This window comes from Psilocybe cubensis (genome assembly GCF_017499595.1).
Source record: "Psilocybe cubensis strain MGC-MH-2018 chromosome Unknown contig1, whole genome shotgun sequence".
NCBI lineage: Eukaryota > Fungi > Basidiomycota > Agaricomycetes > Agaricales > Agrocybaceae > Psilocybe > Psilocybe cubensis.
The window spans coordinates 160008-181499 of NW_025952839.1; the positions used below are offsets into that span (position 1 = coordinate 160008).

Below are 21492 nucleotides of genomic sequence, written 5' to 3' on the forward strand. Positions count from 1 at the left end.
TCACGTCTTCTACGATGGGTTCCAGGAGTCATGTCTTATACCAATGGTGCCAGTGCGGAGCATTTCAAATACCACTTTATTGCCGTCTTTCAAAGCATGGCCCGTGAAGCGGAGTCACGCTCTATAGTCATCAAGGATGAATTATTTGCAGGAGTAAGTAAATTCAAAAAAAAATGTTATATCACACTCATCCAGCGTTACTATCTTTCTAGGTAATGGACTTCAGCAAAGCGGAGCAAAAGGGATTCATACTTGGGTTTGTAGAGTTCTGGATGTTAAGAGAAGACAACAGACGGACCAATCAAGAGCTTATTGTGGGGGCCAAATGTTTGCTGAAGGGGTGCAAAGAGCATTATAGAGCTGCTGTCACTCGCCTCAGTCGTATCAGCGGCGTAGTTCCACTGGACAAGAAGCATATTTTTGTCTCTCGTGCGATAAACCTACTCAACCTTACGGATAGCTCGGATTTCATTGATCGAGCCGCCCATCTTGTGCGAGACTTTCCCAAAGTCAAGCCCTGGATGGAGTGGTGGTGCCGTCCCTCAACTGCCTCAATGCTATTTGAATCCGAGCGCATTATGGATATTGAAGTATGGGAATCTATACCAGAGACAACCAACACTGAAGAAGCAATGCATTGGAAGCTTTATAGTGCATGTGGACATAATCACGGATTTTTTGAAGGGTTGCATTCAATGTATGCAGTTGCATATTACTACGAGCGCTTGTTTAAGGCAGCATCAAGTAAGTGTTGGGATAGTATTTTGTCATATTAGGCACAGTCTGACAAAGTTGTGCTTAGATGGTGTTCCGATTATACACAGACAAGCAGAACGATGGAAAGTGACTGCTGGAAATATTGGACATACAAAGCCTTCTCGCACAGAGGAACCAGAGACCAAAAGGCGGAAACTTAATGATGGTCGACCACCAGACACATCCAATGAACTGATGAAATCCGATGAGAAATCAAAGAAGTCTGCGAGAGTCCCAAATTCTCAAATGTATGGCCCTCCCAGCTACCGATGGGAATCAAATTCGTGTTGGCTTGACTCTTCCCTTGAAATGCTGTTTATCTGCATGATGCGCAATCCGGATGAGGTTTCCAGTGTATTCAGCGATGTTCCTCCATCCTCAGCGTTCAACGAATTCTATAATATCATCAAGTCTAGACTTGAAATAGACGACAGTGTGGACGACACTTTAGTTACTGCAACTCTTGTCTTGCATCGAAATGCATTTCGTCAAACATTAAAGGACGCTGGAGCAATTACTGGACTCACATCTCCGGAGTCTGTCATGGTGAGTGCTTGTTTCATGCTATACTATTCTGTAAACACTCTGATTTCTGAATGACTGTAGTGCTGGTTCTATCATATTGTTCGAAATGTGCCCAACCTTGAGGAATCCCTTCCAGCAGTGTCGTACTTCAGCACCTGGTATGTTGACCTACAGTTCTGTACTGGTTGCAATCATACTGGAGGAAGACACCTGCAAATTATCCAACCACGTCGCACTGTACCCTTGCAAGCCACTATTCATCTTCACAGAGCTCATAAGGGGAACATTCAGTTGCTCTACAAGGATCATATTAGCATCAAGAAGGCCTCTGTTGAGGCGTCAACTTGTTGGCGAGTCAAAGAAGGCAATCTTTTATGCACAGGTACTCGTGAAAATCTTAACCATCTGGTTGCTTCAATTCCTGTGATTCTTACAATTGAAACTGGTGACGACTCCAATTCCCAAGGTTCTGAACCTCAATCTTGGAGCTTTCCAGCTGCTTTGTATCCGGATACACAAGTCCTTGGAAAGAACGATGGCGTTGTATATGATTTAATTGGCCTCGTCCTTTTCAATCCTTCCATCCAACATTTCATATCTCGCTACTCTTCACCCGATCGCAAACAGATTTATACCTATGATGGAATGGCACATGGTGGACGGCCCATTATCGAACCAAAGGCTAAATTTGTGAGTTACATTGCTGGCGAAAAACCAAAACTACCACAGGGATATCGCATATATCAGGCATTCTATCGTCTTCGTGGTGGAGTTCCTGCACAAAAGAAGTTCCATGACATTCGTGTTCATGCCTTTTCACAACGATTTGGTTTGGTATTTGATAACACAGACTCAGCCATACCAAAAGTTTCTCTGAGGCTGCCTTACGAGGGCTTGACATTACTTGATCGCTCCAAACGCCAGGCATGGACACAAAGACTTGACAATGCCATCGAGTACATCACCATGGAACCCGGTATATCTGATGAAGACTGCATGGAGATTGATGACGCTAAGTCCGACACTGGAGAGTCAGAGCGTCCGGACACGCCTATAGTAGAGGACCATCTTGATAAAGAGGAAGATCCACCAAGTTTTCTGGATGGTGCTAAATGTGAGGTTGAAGGGGAAGAGCCACCAAATTCGCTGGAAGGTGAACAAATGGAAGAACAGGTCCCACCTAATGGTTCAGATTCTGGAAGAGAATCCTCGCTCCTCCATTCTCAAGTTTTGTCTATGCCAGATTCACTCTTCTCCATTAATTGTCGCTGTGGTGCCACTGGCAACGGAAACATACTATATCGAGATGATCTTGAAGGTGCAGTCATATAGTGCAACTCCTGTCAAGAGTGGTCGCATATAGCTTGTCAGCGTCATGGCAGAGCGTGTAGGCTTCACATAAAGGATAGATTCACATGCCATCATTGCAATCTTGATGTTTTGGAGAAGTTTGATCGCAGACGAGTCTCTGAGCGCAGGTATGAACTCCACTCTAAGTTTGTTTTACACTATTAAATGTCAATTCTTTTTTTTTTCAGAGAGATGGAAGATCGCACTCTCTCAAAGAAGCCCTTACACGAACGACTTCGACGAGGAAGAGGAGTTTTGGCAAAGCACGGATTATTCTGGTATCCCGCTCGTTTAATTCATCTGAAGAACAACGAAGGTTTATTTGGCGTACGCTGGTGGCGAGGTTGCCAATTTCAGGATCCTGGAGTAAAACCTGATACTGTGAGCTTTGTGGGTCAATTAGATATCGTTGACTCTTTGTGGGGTGATAGATACGGACGTCGTCAGATCCAGGTCAGTTCATTTATGTGGCTGAAGCAACCCTACACATACTCATAGATATTTAGCTCGGAAAATGGGAACAAGCATGGCAGATCCCCACGGACGATGATATACTGTCCGATCCATCATCAACTCCTTATTCAAGTGAAGTAGACGAGGCTCTTACACCGGCAAAGAAGATACTGTACGACCTTCTTTGCGACCCCGAAAAGGTTGATTCAAACCTTGTTCCTGCAAAAGCTTGGTTGGAAAGCAAGAATAAGGACATCTTCAAAACCATTATTCCATACACCGGTCCACTCACGGTTGTTGAAAGAGCACAAATATCCAATTGGTTTGAATCTGAAATCACCAAGGACAAAAGGCTTAGACGATACTGGGTTTCTCTGCTGCCTTTGGCCCATGCACACACAGTCTACATAGCATCTCTCATCTTGAAAAGTCAGCAGAAGGTCAACGACTCGCTTCTTGATTCCGCTTGGGACGTACAGTGCAGTCCAAAACCACTTAGAATGTTTGAACGAACCGATGTTGATCTGGAATGTCTCTCTTTCCTAGAAGAGGAGATGTTTGAAAATTCTTTGCGAGCTGGAATTGCTGGAAACTATCAATGGGGGTTGGATGTTGGAAACCATCAAGATGACTGGAAGCCTTATTTATGCAGGGATTGGTTCATTGGTGACCGAGAGGTCAATGACGATGAGATGCTGGTATGTGTTCATTACAATCTTTTGATAGTATGATCATATTTTGATATCTTTGTATGAAGCCGGGTCCAAAGTACATTGATCAACCCAAAACAAAGGTAGAAGTTCAACCCAAGAGACCTCGTCCTAAGCCTCGGCCAATTCCAAAGAAACGGAAGTGGGATGACAATTAGTTATTTAGTACAACTGAATGCGTAGCATACTACATTCCTTGCAGAAAATAGCTTAATATACATTGATTTTCATGCGAATTTTATACAGAACTTTGCACGCAAATAGCACGCTACTTCAACAACGCTGCACGTGTTTAAACATCATGCACACGCAAGACATAGCATTTCGCACGCAAAGTTGTGTGAAAGACACGCAAATTTGCTGATTTGCATTTATGCGTGGCACGCAAAAATAGGTCGCACGCGGGCTAACCACGCTGATTTCCTGGTGCCCCATGTAGCCTTGTAATGTAAAATTTTATTGAAATAAAGTTTTGCAAGACTGAGTGATGTCAGTGCATGTCAGTGCATCGATGTTATATGTCAGTGCATAGACATTATATGTCAGTGCAGACGTGCACTGACATGCACTGACATGCACTGACATTTCTTGTTGCCCCCCTCCAACCCAACAAAGTACGTGTGCGGCGGGCACTTCTTCAAGCTTGGGGCGGAGAAACCGACCGCAGCTGAGACGGCCGGTATCAGGGCGATCCGCAGGGACCTCGTCTCGGAGGTGAGGCCGGAGAACCTCGTCTGGAGCTGCCTGCTTTATGGCGATACGCTGTCCTTATATGATGGTGCGTTTGTTGCGGACGATGCTGTCCCTTCTGGAGCATTTGTGTCGACTACTGTGGCCCCTGGGACTGGGGTCGATTTTGGAACTATCCCTCTGCTCCGTGTAAAGTGAATGACCTACTTAGGAGACATGGGATTGAGTGTCTGCCTGTTATGTGAATACGTGCTTGATAATATACATAACACATTGATATGTTTTTGGACATAGGGCAGCACGTGTATAATTCTCTTTAGCAGTAAAAAAATACACAAGACAAATATACCATATAGAAAATAAAACTCCAAGTTCATTTGGAGAAATCGGCAAACTTGATTGTAATCGAGATGCACTTGCGTGCACTTGCATTGCACTTGCATATTGCATGTGAGTGCACTTGTATGCATTGCATAGTAATTGAGTGCCACCGTGCCTATTGAAGGCTTTTATCGGGGTTGACGCCATGATATCTCTGGAATTAGGTGAGACCGTGACAGTGAGGCTTCCTATGCCCGAATCAAGATACATAGGTCATGGTCGAGTTTTCCACAGCTGCCTTCAAAATTAAAGACGCAGCCGTCTCCTGCACTGATTCAGACCCGGGAACAGGAACAGACTCTGCCATAGTGTCATCCTCCAAACCTTCACTAGCACATCAACGGCTGCAGTAGGCTCTGCTTTTCCGGACAATTTCTATTGGATTGACAACTCCTCAAAAGATAATATTTCTCCACAAATTGATATACACAAATTACAAAGATCAATTGGTACACTATATTGCGCACATGTACCTTTTGACAGCCGATCGACGGGCATTTAATCCATTGGCTGGAATAATGCCCATAGTATCATTGTAAAAATAAATTAACTTGAGTATATCACCATGTGTTAGGGATTGAGGATCCCCTTCATAAAATGTCGGTGTATCTCCGATTTGAGGTGTGGGAATTTCATTCACATATGGTTCGAGCACATATTTTGCACTGTTGTCTATATTTGCTGTGATCAGCCCTTGGGCCTTGTCAAGACCTGGCCCAGGTATCTAAAAAATAGACGGTCAGTTAAAAGATAGGAAAATAGGAAAAATTAAATGGCATCGACATACAACTTTCTGAACTGGTGAATACTCTCCTGTGGGGACTGATTTGTTTCTAATTTGATCTTGATGTTGTTGGATTGTACAAACCCTAATTGGATGTCGGTTCGAAGTGTGTTCACTTCAGTACGGAGTCCGTTCATGTCAGCACGGAGTCTGTTCACTTCAGTAGGGAGTCCACTGAGTCCATTCACTTCCGTACGTAGTCTGTTCACTTCAGTACGGAGTCTGTTTATGCCGGCACAGAGTCCACTGAGTCCATTCACTTCCGTACGTATTCCGTTCACTTCAGTACGGATTCCGTTTATGTCGTCACGGAGTCCGTGAAGAATCGCCACAATGTCAGCAGGAGTAGCAGTGTACTCAAGCGTGGCATCTAGCATTACAACAATCGTTAGAAACAAAAGTGAAACACTGAAAAATTGGTGTGGACGCACGGATATTTTCAACTGCCACGGCACGAAGCTCTGCGCCTTTTACCACTTCGTCTGTCAAAAATGGGTGCTTTCCAACGGCTTTAAAACAAGACAGATTTAGGCTTCCAGCAAGAGAAAGGGAAATGAATTCAGTTTGGTCTCACTTTGTAGCACGCAAAGCGCCTGTGCACTAGCTTTGGCATCTGCGACGTTCTCGCTATCGATTTCAGTGCCGGCCACAATTTGCTGGGTCAAATCGATTGCTCCTATGGTTTCAGGGGTTCCATATTTTGAATGAATTGAGCTGATATCGTTGGGGTAGGTCGGCATTATGAAGTTTACGAGGAAGTAGGAAGCAAGCCTCGAAAGGAAGATTGTGGCTGACGTTGAACAGCCGGGCCAAGAGTTGGTCCAGTGCCGCACTGGCAGTCACACAGAACTAGTCACACTAGTGATAAATAATTTAGCGCGACGCCAGTTGAAACCAGCAATGCCCACGACCGTGACTGTTTGACTTATAACAGTAAAAAAAAAGATAAATAAAAGACAATCAGGCAGAAGAAAACAGAACGGGTGAAGAGAGCATTTTTGAGAACGAGGTAGAACGTGAAACGTAGAACGTAACCGTAAACTAACCATCTCATACGTACATACCATACCGTGCTATAAAATCGCATTATAAAACACCCAAGACACAAAGTCTGAACAAATCCAACGCTCATGCATTTTTATAAAACAGCTTCGATTTTCAGATCGAAAAAAAAGCGAAAAAGGAAGCAAGCAAGGACGGAGGAAGGGAGGGAGTGAAGGAAGATTGACGACGAGAAATAAAGCAAGGAGAGCGTGTGTATGGGTGTATGAGCGTAAGCGCGCGTGTGTGTGTGTGTGTGTTTATGCGTATGTGCGTGTGCGTGTGTGAGGGGTAAATCAGGCGAGTAGTGCATGAGTAAAAGCATTAAACATCGAACATTGAACATTGAACATCGAACATTGAAATATCGAAATATTGAAATATTGAACGGGGGAAAACAAAACAACAAGCCATGGTAGGGAAGCAAACAGGGGAGGTGAGCGAGTGAGACAGACAGACAGACACAAAGGCGAATTGAAAGTGTCCAAATTCACGCCCGAGTCCAAGAACACATGCAACGTGGGGGACTTGTCGAAAAATCGAAATCGAAATTTAAATCGAGATCCATCGACATTTTTACGAGAAAAAAGAATAGAGCAAAACATAGGGAGAAAAAAAATCAACGACAAAATGGGGTATTGGATGGGATGTACGGATCCACATGGACCTATACACTAACCCTTACCCTATCCCTTAGTATGACACAATTTTCCGTTGAAAAAGCAAACATTGAGAAATAGAGTTGTACTTACTAGTTTTTGGCCTTTCTTTATGTTGTAGTGCTTACATTCTGAGTGTGCGAACAGCCTATTGCATGGCATTCTGATAAAATTAGCAAAGACCGTGGTAAATTTAAACTTGTGTCGTGGTAAAGCTGTGGTCAAGTCGTGGTTTCATCAAAACCAATGGTGTACGTGTTGGTATTATCCTAGGGCGGTCTCTCTGAAGATGGGCTTCCGTAAAGCAGTTATTTCAACAGATTGTTAAGGGTGCAATTCTTCCAGAAAATCTGAAATTTAACTGAGTTTATATTGGCCTATCACAGCAAAGCATAATTTGTCTTGCTGTGGGTGTTTACATAGATTATTTTGATGCAGAAGGAGCCGAGATAAGTTGGAAACAAAAAAAATTGAGAAATAATTACAAAAGTTGTTTGAAAGTGAATAGGACTTGGTATAGGTTCATATAAACCGGGTATTACTGTATCATTGATAAGAAAACCATTTGATACAGCAATGTAAGCCTAGGTCACAGTACGACCACACCAAAGTACGTTGTTCAACTAAGGGTGTATGTACTAATGATTAAGTACTTCATTACGAAACCTGACACAAATGTACGTATCAAGGTTCTGGATTTTCTATTTTTGTACTGACCAAAATCTGAAGCCAGACACTTCGCATTTTCAACGGAAAATCGTGTCATACCTTAGCCTGACCCTATCCCTGACTTGGACCCTCACCCACACCACCTTTACTTCCCAAAAGATGTCACTAGGAGTACTTCAAAGTAAACATCCAATGGTCCTTGGTCCACGCCATACCAATTCATCCAGGTTGCTGTGTGTTTGTTGATTGAGTGCATGACAATTGTACGGCCGACCGTGGTCGTCCGAAGAGCCCTGTGCTCAACATCCAGAATCACAGCAGAAAGCCAGAGCAAAGTGACTTTTGGACTTACTTAAAGTAGACAAACAAATCCGAGCAGGTGAAGTCTGAAGCAAGGAAATGGAAGAGGGACATGGGGTCTTCAGCGCCACACCCATAATTTCCGTCTATGATCCCTGAACCACTTCCCTCATTCTGACCAGCCTACCGAAATCGCATGAACTTCAACAATAACAGAATGTACGTAATCCCTCGGCTTCGTTGGCTGGAGGTGAGTTCTAGGTGGGTAATCGAGCCTTGAAGGATGAAGGGTCCCTTCTATCAGGCTGATATCATATCATGTACCGAATGACCTCCGAAGTAGGGAACCGAGAAAGATTGTCCAACGCAGAGAGTGTAAATGACGGTTGGGAAAGTGAGCAGGCGCAAACGCTATATCCGATATCGAGAGATCGATGCTTGCACTGAACGTCGCTATTCGGGTACGAACCCGGAACACGCAGAAACAAGGGTCTTTCGTTGGAACTTTCGAGATTGATTTGACCACATCGTGGAGTGAGCACCACCACGACCTCACTGTTCTGCCCCGAACAATCCACGTACAGGGTCTGGCGGCGATTAGTATAAAAGTCGACGTATTGTGAACCTTGCACTCTAAAGTCACTCCACCAACACTCACTGAACACTTACTTTCTTCTTACATCCTCTACCACCCTCTAACTATACTCAGTATTCGAAATGTCCAACTCCAAATCTGAACTCACTAAGCACCTAGTCGAATTCACCGAGACCTCTGCTACATACGAAGACCTCGTCGTTCTCACTCCAAGACGTATGCCTCGTCAATACCTTGCACAGTCACACAAATATCTCTGACCAACATTCCTCCTCACAGTACCATACGAAGGAAACTGGGGATATCTAGGCCAGGCCGCCTGGAAACGTGACGGCCCAACCGCGCCTCCCGTAAGCCATTCCCCAAACACCCGCCCAGTCCAAACAACCATCCTAACACCCCTTCTCCTCCTCCTCCCTCATCTTCCATGCAGCGCGGATTCATCCTCATGGCCGCAGAAGGCAGCGACGCGCTAGGCGACATCGTCGACTGGGAGCCAGTCCTGCGCAGCGTCGAGCCCACGCCGTTCACCACCTGGCGCGGCGTCACGCGGGACCCAAAGTACGTGTGCGGCGGCGACTTCTTCAAGCTCGGAACGGAGAAACCGACCGCAGCTGAGACGGCCGGCATCAGGGCGATCCGCAGGGACCTCGTCTCGGAGGTCAAGCCGGAGAACCTTGTTTGGAGCTGCAGGCTTCCGTTTGATACGCTGTCGATTTATGATGTTGCGGTTGTTACGGGTGTGGTTATCCCTACTGGAGCGTTTGTGTCGACTACTGCGCCGAGTGGGATCAATTATGAAACTATCCCTGTGCTCCGTGTTGAGTGAATGATGTACTTGGGAGACATGGTTTTGAGAGTCTGCCTGGTATGTGAATACGTGCTTGATGATATACACAATACATTAATATGTTTTTGGATATAGGACTCCACACGCTCGCTGCGCGTGTATAATTCTTTTTAGCAGTAAATAATACACGAGACGAATGTACTATATAGAAAATAAAACTACAAGTTCATTTGGAGAAATCGGCAAGCTTGATTGTAATCGCAATGACAAAGTTTCACATACCATCGCCATAAAAATTCGGCTGCAAGCTAAAGCTGACATGCGCTTTGACAGTCACTCATACTCATAGTCAAGACGTAGTATTTATATCGTAGACAGACGTTTAGGAAAAACGTTTAATAAAGCAGAGCACAGTAGAGAAAAGTAAAGTAAAGTAAAGGTACGTAGCAGCAGAACGACATAACAAGAAACATATATTGGAAACAGAAAGCGAGAATGACGCCTGGCCCCTGGGCGTGGGAATTGGAGTGTGGGAGCGAAGGAGTTAGAGGAGCTTTTGCAAGTGTACGAGGAGAGGAAGATGAAATGGATATCCGAGAATGGAACCATAATACGACACCGCCAACGCAAAGAACGCTCACGAATCAAAATGAAAATGAACGATTAGAGGGGAAAGAGTTGTCAATGTATATAAAGGTAACAAACAAAGGAAAAGAAAAGAAGAGAATTCAGGAGAAGAGACAGAGGATGGAAGAGAACGGGTGCAGCCGCAGAAAGCATTTTGATTTTTGATTTTTGATTTTTGAAAGAGACGTAGAACGTAACCGTAATCCGTAATCCGTAAACTAACCATCGCGTACGAATATACCATACCATTCCGTGCTATATATCACACCACAACTGAACAATCCAATGTCACGGTTCACTCGTTAGTGGTCGTGATCGTGATCGTGATGCTCAAATTTAAGTTGTTCTGGATAGTGACATTGATAGTGATAGTTATAGTGATAGTTCAGATGGAATATGTCACTTCGGATTTGACTGCTATCATTGTATCAAAGTAACTAACATTAGCTGCACCGGGTTTTTGCCTTGCCATAAATGATAGGGAGGATAGTATGCATGTAGTTGTCGTGATCGATGACTCGGACTGGACGTGTGGTTTTGTGTAAGACTAAGAGTGTGTGAATATAAATAGGTGTGATAGAGTGTGTCATTGTGATAGAGAGCGTGTGTCATTGTGATAGAGCTTAGAGTTTTTGGTGTGTATCGGATGGTTCGTGTTGCGGGGCTCGTATTGCGTATTGTCGCATTGCGGATTGCGGATTGGCCCGCCTCGTCCTCCCCTCCCCTCCCCCCAGTGTCAGCGTCAGCGTCAACGCTTTTGTTAGCGTTACGTTACCTCAATTATATAACATTAACAACTGTACCCAAGCTGAACCTTATCCTTATCCTGAAACGCAAATCGCAGAACAAAGAAACAAAACACAAAAGATAAAAGCCACTGTCAGTGTCAATGTCACTGACTCTACAAGGTCTTCAGCCTTGGCACAGCGACAAAGGTGAAAAAGGTGAGAGAGTGAATGGGCTTTGGGGGGATGTCGTCGGCACTGAGCACATCTCGCTGTCTGTCACCCCCTGTGAATTTGTGAAAATGTGAAAACGAAGGGGCGGCATCAGGAGAGAAGACAACGGCATTTGTCAGACTCAATGGGCTGTCTGTTTTAGTTTTACCCTTGGACTGCGTTGCGGTGCTTGTACCTGTGCTAGCAGCTAGAACTGGTAGTACTAGTACCAGTAGTGGTAGTGGTAGTGGTATGTAGGATGTCGCACTGTCGGTGATGGGTGAGTCTGTGCGTGGGTTCCACGTGTCAGGGTAGGGAGGGAGAGTCCGGAATATCAAGGAGGGGTTGTAGCAAGGTCGAGGCGAGGAGACAGTTAATCTGCGTCTGCGTCTGCGTCTGCGTCTGCGTCTGCGTCAGTCGGCGTCGCCCTGTGATTCAGATTCCGCCGTCACGGTTCCGGCCCCGTGCCCGGTGCGCAAAGTTGCACCTGTAACTGTAACTTAAGCGCTGGTGTATTTTGTTTCGACAGTGCATCTTTTAATGTGTTCATAAATCAATCTCCTGAATCCTCGCGTTCGCGCGTTCTTTGTTGGAGCTTGCGATGAGTCTACACTTATAACACCGGGCGCTTGAGATTTAGCGAGCGGTAGGAGTAGCGGTAGCGGTAGTGTACTGTAAGTATCAGTAGTGTACTGTAACTGTAACTTACTAAATTAATAGGTTACTTGAAATTATTATGGTTGTGATCGTGATCGTGATCGTGATCCTGATGCTTAAATTTAAGTTGTTCGGGATAGTGATAGTTCAGATGGAATATGTCATTTCAGACTTCAGACTTCTGACTTAAATTCAGATTTAGATTTGACGACGCAATCAATGGAACTAACATTAGCTGCACCGGGTTCATCAATACCTTACCAAAAAATAGGCAGGATAGGATAGGATGGGATAAGAAATTAAGAATGTAGTTGGAATTTGAATTTTGAAAGGATGTGTAGGAGTGTATACTTGAATGGCTGTGATCGAGAGTGTTATTGAGTTGTAGAGTTTTTGTGGTGTATATCGGATGGTTTGTGTTGCGTATTACGGATTGCGTATTGTGTATTACGGATTGTGGATAGCGGATTGCGGATTATGGATTGCGGATTATGGATTACGTTGAGGCGGAGGGCAGGGGAGGGGAGGGGAGGGGAGGACGAGGCGGGTGCCAGTGTCAGCGTCAACGTGAACGTGAACGCTTTTGTTAGTGTTACGTACCTCAATTATATACCAAGTTACCAACTGTACTCCAGGCCTTATCCTCATCACCGTAAAACGCAAAACACAAAACAAAGAAACAAAAGCCACTAACTGTCAATGTCACTGTGACTCGGACTCTCCAAGGTCGTCGGCCTTGGCACAGCGAGAAAAATAAAAAAAGGTGAGAGAGTGAATTGGGGATGTCGTCAGATCGCGCTGTCGGCGCTGTCACCCGCTGTCAGTGTGAAAATAAATGCGAAAATGTGAAAACGAAGGGGCGGCATCAGAAGACAACGGCATTTGTCAATGCGCTGTCTGTCTTAGTCTTAGACTCTGTACCTGTGCTACTACTGGTACTAGTACTACTATTAGTGGTAGCACCGTCCGTGATGGGTGAGTCTGCGCGTGGGTTCAGCGTGTCGAGGTAGGGAGAACATAGTGCAGAATATCATGGAGGGGTTAGAGCTCAGGTCGAGGCGAGGCGAGGAGGCGAGGAGACAGTCCTAGTCAACGTTTAACGTCAACGTTGAATTGAATTGAATTGAAATGAATGGACGGCGGAACACGGCTAACAGCATACCCAAGCCGAATGCCGCATGCCGGCATCAGCGCGGAGCTCAAAACCAAACTAAATTGGTTGAATTGTAAATTTATTTTTAGGAAATGCTTACATACGCTTGTTCTTGTTTGTCATTCATCGGTTAAACCAAAGGGTGGGTGCGGGGCTTTCTTTCGTTCCAAACTTGAACCCAAACCCAAACCCAAACCAACTGCCAACGACAACGACAACGACAACGACAACGACAACGACAACGGGAAAAAGGACAGTTTACGATGGGGAGAAGGAAGATTGAGATCCAGCCTATCACTGTGCGTACCCTCATCGTTTTTCGTTTTTTCGCTTTGGTTTTGGTTTGGGGGGGACACGTTACACGTTTTAACACCCATATCCTCCTTCTCAACAGCACGAGCGCAATCGCTCCGTCACTTTCCTCAAGGTAAGCATCTCCCTCTGCCCCTCTTGCTCGCCATCTGCTGCTCTGCGCGAAGGCGAAGGGGAGAGACCAAAAAACCTATTTTTGTGCTGATGTCTTGGCAAATTTTGGTCGCTATTCTTATTCTTATTATAACATTCCATCTCATACGATCATTCGCCCACGACACCGCGACTCTACTCGACTTTACCTGACTCGACTCGACGTGGTTGGTATGGATGGGCGTGGATAGAGGAAGAACGGGCTGTTCAAAAAGGCCTACGAGCTCGGCGTGCTCTGCTCCGTCGATGTAGCCGTCATCATTTTCGGTGCGTCCCCCCCCCCCCCCTCCTCCCCCTCCTCTTCTTCGGGCTGCCTGCCTGCCTGCCTGCCTGTCTGTCTGTCTGTCTGTCGAAGAGCATGTTGACTGATGGTATGCTATCCACCGCTACGCGTGTAGAAGACCGCCCAGGGCACGAGCTCAAATTGCACGAGTATAGCTCGTGCGATATTCGCGATATTGTGCAGAGGCAGTTACGGGTACGTCTTTGTCTTGTCTTGTCTTTCCCCGCTCTCTTCCCGTCCTTAAGGGCTCACATTCTCATTCTCATTCTCATTCTCATGTCTTCAACCCTCCCCCCAAAACCCACAAATCAACAGCACCAAGGCGACATCGACGCCCGCACCCCATCCGACTTTTCCAACTCCACCCTCACAGCCCCCGGCAAATTCAATTCCATTTCAAACGACGGCGACGGCGACGCAGACGACGACGATGGCGAGGAGGAGGAGGATGTGCCGCTGTCGATGTCTACGGCGGCGGGGGGGAGAGGATCGGGTTTGGGAGGCGGATCGGGATCGGTGGGGGTGCGCGCGTCGAAGAGGCGGAGGGGGACGCGGATTGCTGATCAGGATGGGGATGTGAGTTTTTTGGGTTTTTTTTTTTTTTGGTTTTTGGTTTTGTGATTGTTTTGTGGTTGATTTTTGCTGATTTTTGGTTGATTTTTGCTGACTTTTTTTTATTTTTGTTTTCGTCGTTGTCTTCTCCTTATCCTCCACTCCGCCATGGGTACATACACACCTCCACCTCCACCTCCGCCTACATACACATCTACGGATAAAGAGCGACTACATCCCCCCCTCCTCTCTACACCGCAACGGCCACTCCTCCTCCTCACACCACCACTCCTCCTCGCGACTCCCTCCTCCTCCAATGCCCTCCTCCTCCCACTCCTCCCGAGAACGCGAGCGCGAGCGCGATAGGGATCCAGCATCACTAATTCCACTTTCAAACGACCGCGGCTCTGCGCATCCGTTCCATGGGTACGGGCAGGGGCAGGGTCAGGGGCCGGGGCAGGGGTATGGGCAAGGGTATGCGTACGGCCATACGCGCGCTGCGAAGAGGCAGCGTACGACGTTGGGGCTTGATATGGATATGGACATGGATATGGATAGAGAGAGAGAGAGGGATATGGACTCAGGGAGCGATGTACCTGGTTCACGGGGGCCGGGGCCGGAGCTGTATTTGCCTGATCAACACCCTCACCCGCATCATGGGTATCCTCATCCGCACCAGCAGCAGCCGGGGAGGTTTAATAGGATGATCAGGCAGGCGCATCATACTGCTGCGGGGCCGGGGCCGGGGTCGATGGGTCCGCCTGCGCACCCGCATCCGCACGCGCATCATGGCGGGTATCATCCGCATGATATGCAAGGTGGAGGACCTGGTGGGCCAGGAGGGCCAGGACCCATGCCTGGGGGAGGAGGACCAGGAGGAGGAGGACCAGGACCAGGAGGAGGACCAGGACCAGGAGGAGCGTACACCCCGCTCTTCCCCGTTGGCCAGCCGCAGGATGTGACGCCTTCGTTTATCCCTTTGCATGCTTCTGAGTATGGGCATGGGCATCCGCACCATTCGCATTCGCATTCGCATGTACATCACGTGCAGCAGCAGCATGAGTATGGGCATCAGACGCGCAGTGGGAATACGTATGGGCGGGATAGTGCTTATGTGTCGGGGGATGGGGGTGGGCCTGGGGCTGGGGGTGGGGCGAGGGGTGCTGCTGGAGGAGGAGCGGGAGGGAGGCCGTATATGGAACCGCAGTATGATCCGGCGTTGTACAACGCTACCGCCTCCCCTCCTCCTTCGTCGTCTGCCTCTGCGCTTCCGACTTCGGGGTCGTCGTCCGCGGCTGGAGGTGGTGCTGCGGCTTCGGGAGCGAATGTGCCTGGGAGCTTGGTCATTGGGTCTGGATCCAGTACGGGTGCCGGTGCAGGAATGGCGGTGGGCTCAGACGCTGGCACAGGCATCGGCACAGGAATTGGTGCGGGAACAGGCACAGCAAACAGAAGAGAAGAGCGCGCGGACATGTTCGATGCGTTTTTTGAAGCTGATCGGAGGAGGGCGTTGGCGGAGGCGGAGGCTAGCGCTCAGGCTCAGGTTCAGGGTGGGGTTGGGGTTGGGGTTGGGGTTGGGGTTGGGCAGAAAGGAGTGGGAGGGGGGCAGGGAGGGGGTGGGCAGAAAGGAGGAGCGGGAGGAGGAGGGGGAGGAGGGGGAGGGGGGTTGGAGTGGCCTAGTCATCAGGATGGGAGTGCGGCGGGAGGAGGGGGTGGGGAGGAGGGTGAGTGTTTTTCTTTTCTTTTTGTTTTGTTTTTTTGGTTTTGGGTCTTTTTTTGGTTTGGATTTTGAGGGGAGGGGAGGGAAAGAGGTAAGGGGGGTGGTTGTGTTTTTGGTTTTTTGTGGGATTTGGTTTTGTGGGATTTGGTTTTGTGGGTTCTTTTGAATCCGAGTTTCTCGAATTAAATTTTTTACTTTTGGTTTCCTTTTTGGTTCCTGTCGTTCGTTCGTTCGTTCGTTTTTTTTTTTTTTTTTTCTTTTTCTTTTTTTTTATTTTTTTTATTATTTTTTTTTTCTATCTTCTATCTTCTATCTTTTCCCTTTGTTCCCTTTGTTCTTCTCTTTGTTTTTTTTTTTTTTTCTGCTCTGTTTCTGTTTCTGTATCTCTTTTTTTTTCTTTTGCCTTTTTCTCGATGCCGCTTTATACCCATTTTTTTTTAAAAAAAAACACTTACTGACGCCTCGATCCATTTCCTTATCACATTGACAGGCTCAGCGCAGCATCTTGTATCTTCCAACTCGGGACCTAACGCGAATGCGAATGCGAATGCGAATTCAGCGGGCGGAGGGGGGGATGGGGGGAGCTGGTTTGATGTTTTCTCGGGGACTGGGACTGGGAATGGAACAAGCACCTCGGCATCAACCTCCAACGCGAATCGCAGCGGGAATGTCAGCGATAATCGGACCGCGCAGCCGGTTTCTGCACCGGTATCTGCACCAGCTGCACCGGTATCAGCACCTGCACCTGCACCAGCACCAGCACCAGCAACAGCGCCGCAGAGTGCGAGTCAGAGTCCGAGTGAAAATCCCGCTCAAGGGCAGGCGCAAGGACAAGCGCAAGCGCAGGGTCAAGCGCAAGCGAGGGAAAAGGGTAAAGGCAAGGCAAAGGCGAAACCGAAGGCGAAAGCAAAAGGAAAGGCAAAGGCAAAGGGAACAGGAAAAGGCAAAACCGCAGATGAGGAGTTGGAGGGTGAAGCTGTAGCTGTAGCTGGAGGCGGAGGTGGAGATGGAGATGGAGATGGAGATGGAGGTGGAGATGGAGATGGAGATGGAGGTACGGCGGAGGCTGCTTCGTCGGAGTCTGTGGAGGCGCCAGCAGCAGCAGCGGGGGCGGCGGTGGAAAACTCGGACTCGAGCTTGGACTTGAACGTGAAGGGTGCATCTGGATCTGGATCTGGAGCGCGGGATACGCAGACGCAGACGCAGACGCGGGAGTCTGTAGCTGTAGCTGAGGTTGAGGTTGAGGCTGAGGCTGAGGCTGAGGCTGAGGCTGAGGCTGATGAAGGCGAGGAAGGTAAAGGAGGAAAAGGAGGCACAGAATCCCAGGGAAATGCGCTAGCGCCCACTGTTGGTGCGACTTTGAGCGCGGGGGGTGACGGTGAAGCAGACGGAGATGGTGACGGAGACGGTGGAGGAGAGGCGGATGGCGACGCCGACGCCGACGCCGACGCGGATTTAGATGCAGACGCGGATTTAGATGCTGATGCGGATGCTGATGCAGACGACGACGACGACGACGCCGAGGCGGATGAAGATGGGGTTAGCGGGGACACAGTGAGCGCGGGGGCGGGGGCGGGGGCGGGGGCGGGGGTACAGCGCGTGTCGCCTAGTGCGTTTATTAGCGAGGTTATGAAGGGGAATGTGGATGTGAATGTGAATGTGAAGGGTGAGGGTGCTGGTGAGGGCGGGAAGTAAAGGTCAGGGTGAGGGCGGGAAGTAAAGGTCAGGGTGTGTAGGTCCATGTGGATCCGTCCATCCCATCCAATTCACGCTGCTGTCGTCGTCGTCGTCGTCGTTGTTGTTGTTTTTTTTTTTTTTTTTTGTTTCCCTATTTTTTGCTCCTGTTCGTTTTTTCTTGTAAAAATGTCGGTTGATCTCGATTTGAATTTCGATTTCGATTTTTCCGATTTCGATTTTTCCGATTTCGATTTCGATTGTTCGATTGTTCGACAAGTCGCCCCACCCACGGCGCGCGTGTTCTTGGACTCGGGCGTGAATTTGGACACTTTCAATTCGCGTTTGTGTCTGTCTGTCTGTCTCACTCGCTCATCTCCCCTGTTTGCTTCCCTACCATGGCTTGTTGTTTCGTTTTCCCCCGTTCAATATTCAATATTCAATCTTTGTTCACGTACTACTCGCCTGATTTACCCCTCACACACGCACATACACACACACACACGTGTATACTCGTCTCACGCTCTCCTCGCCTTTTTTCGCATCGTCGACAATCTTTCCTCCGTCCGTCCCTCTGTCCTTGCTTCTCTTCTTCTCTTCTAGGTTTTTTGCCACTTTGAAAATCGAGGCGGATTTTATGAAGTAACGAGTGAATGAATGTTGGATTGTTCATGTGATGCAATATGTAGTACGGTATGGTAGGTTCGTACGAGATGGTTAGTTTACGGTTTACGGTTTACAGTTACGCTCTACGTTCTACGTTACGTTCTACGTCTTTTCAAAAATGCTCTCTTCACCCGTTCTCTTTTCTTCTGCCTGATTGTCTTTTCTTTATTTTTTTTTACTGTTATAAAGTATACAATGCCCCCCCACCCACCCCATATTGGGCACCCAGTCCAGACTCCACGATCTCGCCAAGCGCGTCGCTGCCGTCTTTTGCTAACAAACAATGCCGTACTGTAGTGTCAATGTGCGTGAGGTAATTTGAGAATGGGAGATTACGGAAATTGGTCTGATGTAGCCTCGTGCTGTTCATTTTCACTATCACCCTTTCAAAATTCAAGGTGAATGGGCCCAGGTATCCACACTGGTTCGCGCCAACTGGTACTGTGAGGAATGTTGATTAGATGGAATTGGTTTACCACTCAAGCTATTAGAGTGTTGATGAAACGTACGTCTTGGCGTGAAAATGCCGAGGTTCTGAATCTTCAAGCTCGGCAAAGAGTCTCGACATTTCTGTGCATCGCTGAGCTCCGAGGTTTCCCTGCTATTGACCAATCTCAAAAAGTGACTTTGTCCACTCTTAACCTTAACCGATCTCTTACGTCTGCCGTGCAATTTGTCGCCTTGTCAGACGAATTAGATGTTGGCGCAGTCTTTGGTGCTAGTTGGTTGACTGTTTGTAAAGCCTAAAAACTGCGTGTCTGGATTTTTTTTAGGCGTATTCATACTTATAATTCCGCAGTATCTGATCCTCGAAGCCTGATAATGTTTTTTTTGCCTACGGATTGCTTAATTACATGCCTTGGAACAATATTCAAAGAGTGTAGATTATATAGTAATCAAATTGTAATTAAATGAATGTGGGTTAGAATTGCATCTTCAAAAATCCGAAAGGTGGAGCTTGAACTCGTTTAGGTGTGCCGAGGTATGGCTGCCCAAGTGGGGAAATATTCCCCGTAAACTTATTTAGGTATTTTTCTTACTGCGTGAATTTGTAAAAAATATGTTGGAGTGCGGAAACATTTTTTGAGTGCGCAGATTGTTTTCTAGCTTAGCCGTAAATATATTTGATTGCGCGGAAACATATTTGACTGCGCGGAAACATATTTTGGACATATTTTGCTAGCGCACGTAAATTTCTACTGCCCTCAATTACATTTAATGCATAAATACTGTGCGCGTAGATACATTTTGTGCCGCAAACAAATCTTTCGATGCGCGGAAAACATTGTTCAGTTGCACTATTTCTAGCCTAAAGTGACCAGCCGTTATGCCGAGATTATGTAAAATGATCAAAAATGGCACCTCGGCAAACGCAAATTAGTTCAAGCTCCGATTGTTCTCTACAAAATAAATAGCTATTCTCTATTCATTACCACTTTATAGAGAAGTTTAACAGCTTCTTTAATAGTATATATGTGTTAAATACACACTACAGGTCACTTTGAGGACTCCCCATCAATAGTACAGCCTGTACGCCATTTAAGACAGCTCTGGCACTATGTGAAAACCACCGTGGGAAAGACATCAATCAGTACATCTGTGTGTGTGGTATGCTGACTATCGTCGTTACTGACGTGATGCGGGAATTTCCATAGAATTCCATGGAATTTAAAAATCACGTGTTACACATGGTATACGTGCCTCGCGGCACTCCAGTGCTGCACCTCTGTGCCACTCCGGTGAAGCAGACCTGCGGCACTCCAGTGGTGCAGATGTGCAGCACTCCGGTGATGCAAGGGGGTGCCGGGGTTCAAAAAAAAAACACGACCTCATATTTTTTATTTCGAGGTAATTTGGGCAACCTACCTACCTCGTGACCATTACATAACGATCAAAATCGCCTAAAATGGGAATTGCCAAGGGCCAAGACATTGAACTTCATCAAAATTCACTCAATTTCCCGACATCGGACAGGTCAAAGTGTAAATAAGTAATTATAGAACTAATTACAACCCCGTTTGCTCCCTTTACATGTGTGGCACACCCATGTCTTTGAGACAGCGTCCAGACGGTAAATCAATGATCTCAGTCAAAATCAGGTCAAATATCTGTGTTGTTTGAAGCCCGGCCACCTATCATGAAGATTTTAACCTGAATTTCAACGAGATTGGCATTGTGTTTGTTTAAAAACATAATTTGTCTATGAAATACAGTCCAAAATGCTCTAAACTTGATTACAGACAACTTTGGACCGTGAAATTCCTCAGAAATTAGACAAAAAAAATATGGTACATTTTTTTTTTGGGGGGGCTGATCGGCCAACCTACCTACCTAGGTGGTGTCCGAATTTTGAACACCGGCACCCCCTTGCGGTGATGCAGACTTGGGGCACTCCAGCGGCACCCCGGTGATGCAGACCTGCAGCACTCCGGTGATGCAGACATGCGGCACCCCGGTGATACAGACTGGCAGCACTCGCAGCACTCCAGTGGTGCAGGCCTGCAGCACTCCGGTGATGCAGACGTGCGGCACCCCGGTGATACAGACCGGCAGCACTCTAGTGGTGCAGGCCTGCAGCACTCCGGTGATGCAGACGTGCGGCACTCCGGTGATGCGCCTACCTTTCTTTAAACTCAGAATGACACACTTAGTCGCATGTTGACGGGCGTTGTCTGTGGCTGCCACTACCCCCACCACGCCACAGTGCGTTCAACCGCAAACGAGGGACGACGCAGAATGTACTGGTGGACAACAAGGGGGGACCCATGTAGGGGAGGCCCTGATGGTGAGTCACACAAGTACACACTGTTTTATATATTGCACACTCATGCATCCCAACAGTCCAGTTGACGAAGAATGGGTCCCGACTGACAGCAAGAGCTCGTTGTTGCATGGCTGATCCCACACCCTTCACAACAAGCGACAGAACGACTTCCTCGTCACGCACCCGTTGACAAAACAGCAGTGTGTTGTGTACCATCGGGCACCAGCATTCAGACGGTAGGCAGCCCATGGCGTTCTTACACCACCCCCAGATGCAAACTAGTTCAGGCA

General features: G+C 47.3%; 4 protein-coding genes across 4 annotated transcripts; 3 read left to right on the forward strand and 1 right to left on the reverse strand.

Moving 5' to 3' along the window:
- Window positions 1-2716: 2716 nt before the first annotated feature.
- JR316_0013429 (uncharacterized protein) lies at window positions 2717-4682 on the forward strand (the record flags this gene model as incomplete). The annotated part of the gene is made up of 7 exons (XM_047899038.1): window positions 2717-2759; window positions 2820-2920; window positions 2989-3084; window positions 3138-3782; window positions 3842-3936; window positions 4274-4283; window positions 4410-4682. The coding sequence occupies 7 exons, from the start codon at window positions 2717-2719 to the stop codon at window positions 4680-4682; spliced, it is 1263 nt and encodes a 420-aa protein (XP_047741891.1).
- An 870-nt stretch (window positions 4683-5552) lies between these two features.
- Window positions 5553-6389, reverse strand: JR316_0013430 (uncharacterized protein; the record flags this gene model as incomplete). The annotated part of the gene is made up of 4 exons (XM_047899039.1): window positions 5553-5589; window positions 5653-6019; window positions 6081-6158; window positions 6224-6389. 4 exons carry the CDS (start codon window positions 6387-6389, stop codon window positions 5553-5555), a joined length of 648 nt encoding a protein of 215 aa, XP_047741892.1.
- A 2646-nt stretch (window positions 6390-9035) lies between these two features.
- On the forward strand, window positions 9036-9742 carry JR316_0013431 (uncharacterized protein; the record flags this gene model as incomplete). Its single annotated transcript, XM_047899040.1, has 3 exons — window positions 9036-9129; window positions 9193-9263; window positions 9347-9742. The coding sequence occupies 3 exons, from the start codon at window positions 9036-9038 to the stop codon at window positions 9740-9742; spliced, it is 561 nt and encodes a 186-aa protein (XP_047741893.1).
- A 4159-nt stretch (window positions 9743-13901) lies between these two features.
- Window positions 13902-17793, forward strand: JR316_0013432 (uncharacterized protein; the record flags this gene model as incomplete). The annotated part of the gene is made up of 3 exons (XM_047899041.1): window positions 13902-14402; window positions 14605-16102; window positions 16589-17793. 3 exons carry the CDS (start codon window positions 13902-13904, stop codon window positions 17791-17793), a joined length of 3204 nt encoding a protein of 1067 aa, XP_047741894.1.
- Window positions 17794-21492: the final 3699 nt, after the last annotated feature.